Source organism: Amphiura filiformis, chromosome 2 (assembly GCF_039555335.1).
Source record: "Amphiura filiformis chromosome 2, Afil_fr2py, whole genome shotgun sequence".
Classification (NCBI taxonomy): Eukaryota; Metazoa; Echinodermata; class Ophiuroidea; order Amphilepidida; family Amphiuridae; genus Amphiura; species Amphiura filiformis.
Window position 1 is genome coordinate 28,233,143 of NC_092629.1, and position 8,338 is coordinate 28,241,480.

General features: G+C 35.6%; 1 protein-coding gene across 1 annotated transcript in view; it reads right to left on the reverse strand.

Annotated features, from left to right (window-relative positions):
* The window catches only part of LOC140146045 (uncharacterized), a 51,451-nt gene extending 44,942 nt beyond the window's left edge, over positions 1–6,509 (reverse strand). The window contains exons 1-5 of the mRNA XM_072167786.1: positions 6,214–6,509; positions 4,581–4,599; positions 2,252–2,311; positions 1,214–1,371; positions 275–514 (exon numbers count right to left, since the gene is read on the reverse strand). Coding sequence (XP_072023887.1) covers positions 275–514; positions 1,214–1,371; positions 2,252–2,311; positions 4,581–4,599; positions 6,214–6,508 — 772 coding nt within the window. The 5' untranslated portion in view covers position 6,509. The remainder of the gene's footprint in view (positions 1–274; positions 515–1,213; positions 1,372–2,251; positions 2,312–4,580; positions 4,600–6,213) is intronic.
* Between the last annotated feature and the right edge of the window lie 1,829 nt (positions 6,510–8,338).

The following is an 8,338-nucleotide window of genomic DNA, read 5'->3' on the forward strand; positions in this document are numbered from 1 at the left end:
CGGGAATTATTCGGTTTTTGTTACTGCGCGAGTCAATAAAGTTCCAACTTACGCACACGTAAATTCACAAAAGCAATCCACGATGTTATGAGTCCCTGCCTATTAAGAGCTGATCAGAGTATATTTCTTGTGGGTCCTGTGCAATAGCAGCATTGGTACTATGTGGGTACTTTGTGTGCACCAGATATCTTGGCGACGGTGTACTTGTGCAGGCGGCCCCAATAAGAATCTTATAAGACAAAAGTTACATTTAGAGTCTATCTAGGTTACTTACCTGGAGCAAATTTATTCACCAAAGCACCAACAGCCTTTCCATCAGTCCAGTCACTAGTAAAATTTGTGATCTTGCAGTCTGGAATCTGCTCCTGCATCCATGAAAGCAACTGGTCTCTTTTACTTTCCATTGTCTGTGAAGCATCAGCTTTACTCCCAAAAGTTGTAAAACTTAAAAATAGTTGCTGCATCACTGTTAGCATCACTGTTTTTTGGTTAACTGGATCCATCTCTTTCTGTCCTGTAAATAATAATAAGTGTTGTAAATATATAATAATAGTAATAATACATATTAGTGGGAGCACGATGGCCGCGAGCAGAACGAGCGCCGACTCATAATCGGAAGGTTGTGGGTTCGAGCCCCGGCAACCCCATCGTGTTGTGCCTTTGAATAATGCACTTATTTACTCCTCTCCACCCAGTGTATAAATGGGGTACCGGCATTCTTAAATGCTGGGAAGGTAACAGACTCGCTGTGGAGGAGGTGTAGCGATCCCCCTATAGCAACATTACATATTTCTACTTAGAATGCTTAAAGGAGTATTTCACGATCTTAGCATCCTCTTTTTATGACATTTTTAATTCCCAAAATTTCTGTTGATTACGATTTTGCGTTTGCGAGTTATATAATGATTTATGTGTATTACATTGCTCCATAGGCCACTATGTTGAATTACGGAATTCAAATTTGACAATATTTTTGCTAACCTTGATCACAGGGGCTTTCCAGGCTCACAGCATCTCCTGTGGGAACTGGAAGTCTTGTCCGTACGATGTGGTGCTTAATTTGTGGTTCCCGCGGGAGATGCAGTGAGCCTGGAAAGTACCTATTTCTACCATGTTTTAAACTGTACATGTAGTCATGTTCTAAAAATTGTCCATTGAATAAGAAATGACTACTTCTGATACATATATCTATACATTTTGATATCTACTGTACCTTTCTGCAACAAAACTTCAATTAAGGCAGTCAGTTTGGATCCATCCCAGAAGTCTTCTTCCAAATTGTCCACTTCCTCATTGACATTCTTCAAGTGTGTGTTAGCCCATTTTGTAAATGTCTGAATCAGTATATCTTCCTTTTCATTCGACTGTTGGCTGAAACATTAAGCATGATTGGCAAAAACTTTCAAACAACCTTTAACATAAGTCATTATTACATGAAGAAAAATCATGAACATTTTGCGAATGGAACCAAGGAATAGTCTACAAGAGGTTTGACTTTTGATACTTTATAGTATTCAACAAGGTCTTTTAGCGGTGTCTGACTGGTCTTCCTGATTATCGCATCAAATGAACTACAATCTTGGAAATAAGTCTTGGAACACTTGCGTGTAAATAACGGAAAACTGTCACCCCTTTCCCCGTGCAATGTTGAGAATTGCCAATGTCTTCAGCGGTTTCCCAATGTGTCCAACATTGATAGATGGGGAGGGGAGGGTAAATCATTGTTGTAGATGTCATGTTTGTTCCCAAGCGCAATATACATCATTTCCATGATCATAAGAAATTCTGCACGGATTACGACGGAGTGTGCCAAGCGTTCCAAGTACTTTTTTCCAAGATTGTAGGTCACAGCTTAAAGGAGGATTTTGTCATCCAGTAGATATCCACGAAAAAAGCTTATTTCCAAAATTTCAGTTGATTCCGATTTTGCGTTTGCGAGTTATGCATGATTATTACACTGCTCCATAGACAATGTGTTGTAATTTCGTTCTGGTGCACCAGAACGAAATTCAAACAACGATATTTTTGCTAAACGAATTAATCTGCAAGAAATATTTGGTACATAAACATTATGTAGCCAGAGGTATCCAGTGGTGTAAAAATCTCAACTTTTTTTTGGGAAAAGTGGGGGGATGAGGCTGTGGATCACGAAATGCCCCTTTAATTGGCGAATGAGGTGCCGATGTGATGATGACATGATTCAATTAGCCAATCAGAACCCCACTTCCATGTTTACATGATTTATACATACCTGCCAGATAAGTCAGATTGGTCTGAAGTCTGATTTGTAGCTTCAGCAGAGTCACCATAACTATATTATAAATAAAATAAATTTGAAAAAAATAGTAGAAAAATAGAAAATAGTGATCCAAATGCTTATACGAGGGGCGGTCAGTATGTTTTAAGAGTGGACTCGTGACATCATATGTGGATTGTTTTCATGGCATTTCTCAATGATTACATAAACACTGTACCTTTGTCTTTCAAACAACACATGCAAAAATTATATCACACACATGATTACGTAACAGCATTAGCATAAAATCAATGGTCTAGAGTCACCTGGTGAAATTGAATCGTTTTGTTAAGGGAAATAAGAGGCTGAAATGAGGTATTGTTGTATTTTTATATTTTCTCGGGAATTAAAGAATGGATAATGCTGCCTTTTGGAACAGTAATAGAACACAAACTACCAGTTCATGAAACCATGTTTGTTGGGCTATAAAGGTTTTAGTTTGTTTATAATGTATGGTCAAATATGTCTTATTTTTGACAAAAACAAGGCTTTTCTTTCTATACAAATCTTGATATTGCCAAAAATAGCAAACGTGGAAATTTAATTTTTTTGGCCAGTTCTGTTGACTAATCTCCAAAAATTAAAACGGGAGTCTCCCTAGAAAATATTTGAATCCGTGATTAAAATATAACTGTTATTCTACCATTGTTACATTTATACAAAAAGTAGTGGTACAGAGAGAGGCCATCGTTTTAATAAGAAATTTATTTTAAAACTTTTCTGTTCATTTCAGGTTGAGATCATCCATAAAAATTCATATAAATATTTAAATTAAAATTTTCATAGCATTTTGTAATATTTTAGGCCCTATTTACATGGAATTTTGCCATTTTCGTGCATTTCCACCATGTTGAATCGGTCATCCTACCTACGCATGCGCAGATTATTGTTTGATTTGCACCAGTTATCATCGCACTGAGTACTAGCTCTCACATGTGACCAGTCGTTATATTTTAGTCTGTTTCATTTTGGAGATAATTAATGTCATTTGTAATAACTGCTTTTTCATTAACGCCATTTTTGCAGAATAATTTTGCTTCCATTCAAGCCCTAAAGTTGTTGAAGTTTCCAGACGTCCCATTTCCACCACAGTTTAATGACAAGTCTCATATTTTACCAAATGCAAACTGAGGACCTAGTGTTTATTCCTGCCAAAAACTAGCCTAAAGCCCCTTGTACTTTTTCTGTTCTCGGACATTTTAAACATGTGTCTTTGCTGTAATTTAAAAGGCCCGCCTTTTTTGCGTGATTTGGCAGTGTCCCTAGTATATTGATTTTATGCTAATGCTGTTATGTAATCATGTGTATGATATAATCTTTACATGTGTTGTTTGAAAGACAAAGGTACAGTGTTTATGTAATCATTGAGAAATACCATGAAAACAATCCACATATGACGTCACGAGTCCACTCTTAAAACATACTGACTGCCCCTCGTACAGTGTACACTGTAAGTATATAATACAGTGTCCATCCACAAAAGAAAGCTATCAACCATACCAAACATATAACACAAACAGAAATAAGAAACCTCAATAAACAAAAAACAAGAACAGAATGTTGAAGAATTAATCCCATTTACAATTACAATTAGATCAGCTTTTAACAATAAAAGCTGATCTAATTTAACAATAAAAGCTGAAAACATGCCCACAAATGGCTTTTAATTTGGCCTTCATTGTACCAATTTTCTACTTTTTCAATTTTTTTTGACATAATAGTACTAAAATGGTCCACCAAATGGCTTTAAGTTGGCCTTCAATTTGCAAAGGTTTCTCAATTTTGAGGGTGGCACATTCCCCCCCTAGCTAAACACCCCTATGTAAGTTGCTCAAGCGTGAAGCGATGACTGCTTTACGGACATTATTTACATTTTATACATACGCCACCCACTGGCTCCCCACCACTTTCAAAACTACCGCTGATATCACATTTAATACTTTAAAAATGGAAATAAAAGTAATATACATTGTGCGACAAAAATAATCCCTCCATATTCTACAGGTGGACACACTTTCCAAGACAGTAGTCTTCGTCGGTATGGAAAATGATCCTAAAATATAATAAAAAGCTTTAACAATCTGAATAGTTTTTTTGCAAACATATTTAAGTATATTTTTCTTCAAAAACTGTCAATCAAAATCAATTCACTTTGGGCAAATAACAGCTGCTATTACTTGCACACGACTAACCCCCACCAACTCCCCCTTGCAAGATCTGGATTGGTCAGGCCCATAGAACAGGGGGATATTTTGTCGCCTAATAATAACTTCAGTAAACTCACTGTTGGGCAGCAGGCGGATCTGAAGAAGAAATTGAAGAAAAAGCAAAATTTAGATTAATGTTCTCATCAATGTGTTGAAAATATTACAAAGGAGTCTTAAATTCTAATTCATCTCCCAGTACTTTGAATTGACCAGGTACTCATGAGCACTACAAAATTAAAATGTTGTAAACATCGCTGTATTAAATATTATTATATTACACATTATTTAAATATATTATCATTTGAATTTCAGCAAAGAAAGTACTTGGCATGCCATTAATAACATATTTGGATGCACTAAAATAATTGCAACCAAACACATTTTTTTAATTAGGCAATTTATTTAATCCTCGAGAAATTTCAAATTTTGATAATTATTTTGTAAGTATTGGTCCTAAAATTGCCGATGAAACTGGCATTAAATGTCAAGAATATTTTACCTAATCCATTAAACAATAATATGTATATTTGAGAACAAAATTATTAAAATAATTGACAACTTTGATCATAATAAAAGCCCAGCTCATGATGAAACTTGTAACTCTCTGCTCAAAACTATTGGAATATTCCAGTTGAAATTCATACACCCCCCCATGGAAGACGCAGGGGGTAGAGATTTCAAATGGAGTCACCCATTCAAGTAATCCCATTTAAAATGCACACTCCCTGTGTCAGTGGAGATTAAGGTGTCTTCCATTGCGGGTGTATGGATTTCAACTGGAATAGGCCATTGCCAAAGAAGTGTATCTCTATTGACTATGATTATTACAACTAAGACTGTACTAAATGAACTTTTTAAAGTTAAATTAACTTAAGTCATCCTGGTATCAATAGAAGTTGTTGTTGTTAAGTAGTGTATTTATGTGTGCTCTTAAGTCCTCTTTGAAAAACACAGGCCGGGGGGAGGGGTAACATATCCCCTTTATGGGCCTAGGCTTGAACATAAAAATCTACATTTGAAATATAAAAAAATATATATACCAACCTAGGAAGAGATGTTTCATGCATTTCTTATATTAAAATAACTTGAAATAATATTACGGTCACAATATGGGTTCCTGGAGACTTAAGAGGTGAAGTTGTGAAAATGTTTTTCACACTGTCAAGGGTGCTGAATAAGAATTTTTGGGTCCACTGGGACAGGTTGGGAATTCCACTAGATGGCAGTTTTTAAATACCTAGAAGTCTGCTAATGGGATATATATCGACTGATTTTTTTTCTTTGATAGCTGTATAGGTATCTGTGAGTCCAACCTTAGGGAAATATAGGGATTCAACTCCCGCTAGAGTGAGGTTTTTCAAAATGGGCGCAATAATACATTATATTCTAAGCCCATTCTAGAATCGCATTTAATGGTATTTTGACAGCCATTTGAAAACCACTCTCTACTGGGAGTTCCACAAATTTCCCCCAAAATTGGACTCCAAAATTCTTATTCAGTTCACTCGAAAGTACAAAATTCAGTCAATATATCCCATTAGTAGGATGTCATTTAATGGTATTTTGACAGCCATTTTGAAAATGGGTTGGACCCAAAAATTTGTATTCAGCACCCTCAAAAGTACAAAAAAAAAAACATTTTCAAAACTTCTCCCCTCTTTAGACTCACAGGAACCCATATTCTGACCCTACTATAAATGGTATACTTACTGTAATAGTGCTTTTCCTCTATGACTTTCACATTCCAATGGAGCTGATTATCTACTTGCTCCAAAGTCTCCATAAATAAAGCATACTTCGATTCAGGCTTGAAACGTAGTTGATCCAGCAATGCTATAACTTTCTCTCCATCCGTTTTTTCACTCATTATTTTCTGGACATCGTCTTTATCTAGTACACCATTCTGTTGCAGACATACCAATATTTTTTCCGGCTTTAATTTATCACGCAAAACGTTTGTAGACTCTTGTAGAACAACTTGCATAAGCTTTAAATTTGCCATCATCTATCTGAATTTAATAATGATAAAATAATAATAATATTAATGGTGATTACCAAGGAATGATAAGGTCTAAAAAATTGTATTGCCCTGAGAGCTCCAAAGCCAGGGTCGGTCAGTCGCTTTACTTTACTTTTCTTTTCTCTTGTTCTTGTTTTTTTCACCACAAAATACCATGGTAAACAATGATTTATACAAAATAAAACATGCAAACCATTTTCAAAACATTTGTTGATTTTAGGGTCGGTCGAAAAGGGTAATACAAATCTTTTTATTAGGCCTAATGATATTGATGATAGCAATAGTAGTAGTCCTGGAGATCGAACTATTTGTACCACTGGTATCATCTTACCTTGAATACCTTCTAATAAACACTCCCCCTGCTCATTATTGCACAGCCCCTAATGTCTACTATGGTGTCATAAAATTATACATGTACCACAGAACCAATTGTGCAACTCTCCTCAAATGATCACTTCTAGTAGTCCTAGAGATCAAACTACTTATACCACTTGTATCATCTTACCTTTTATAAACACCCCCTCCACTCATAATTGTTGCACAGACCTATGTCTACTATGGTGTCATAGAATTATACACATTCCAAAAAACCCGTAACTCTTCTCAAGTGATCACCTCTAGTCAGTCCTGGAGATCAAACTACACTATTTGTATCACTTTTATCATCTTACCTTCTAATAAACAATCCCCTTGCTCATAATTATTGCACAGTCCCTAATATCTACTATAGGCCTAATTGTTGTCATAAAATTATACATGTACACAAACCCAATCGTGTAACTCTCCTCCAGAGTGATCACCTCTAGTAGTCCTAAAGATCATATAATATTATATTTGTAGCACATTTATCATCTTACCTTTTAATGGAAACTATTCATAAAGTAGACTGTAGACTTCAACAGTTAGTTGTACCTTGTTTCAAATCTAGGCAAAGTTGTAATCAAAATGGCGCCCCACAAAATGCACGCAGCAGCTTGTTCTCTTTGATTAACCAGTAAGTCTTGGCGGACAGATTATTTGAATATAACTGTATGTAGGTAAACAAAACGACTAATTGCAATTAGGGTTGACCTGACCTCAAGGGTTATTCCTTGAATTATTCACGTTTGTATTATTCATGTTATTATCTCTGTCATTACCCGTCAGTTGTTAAGGCATTACTATACAAAAGTTTTTTTCACAAAGCTAAACTTTTATTTGTCAAAGTTTTTGTGTCACATAATGTAGATTTAACTCCAGCAAATAAGGTGAATATTTACATTGCAATTTTATCACAAATGAAATCATAATAATTCAACCTTTACACCCAATAGATAATTATTGATATCATGTTGACTCAATTTTGTGCCATTCAGATCATCATTTCAGAAACATACAAGTCATTGAATCATGCCCTCTGATATGAGTATAGGCTTAAACTATGAACTGTTCAATAATAATTATGCGTACCCTGGGGTGCTGAATTCTCAAAATGGTCTTGCAAAATTGTTTTGCCCCCCCCAGGCCAGGAACCCAAATATATTTAAGTCATTGAATCATGCCCTCTGATATGATTATAGGCTTAAACTATGAGCTATTTGTGAAGAGATAACAAGGGACTGTCCAATAATAATTATGCGTACCCTGGGGGGTGAATTCTCAAAATGGTCTTGCAAAATTGTTTTGCCCCCCAGGCCAGGAACCCAAATATATTTAAGTCATTGAATCATGCCCTCTGATATGAGTATAGGCTTAAACTATGAGCTATTTGTGAAGAGATAACAAGGGACTGTCCAATAATAATTATGCGTACCCTGGGGTGATGAATTCTCAAAA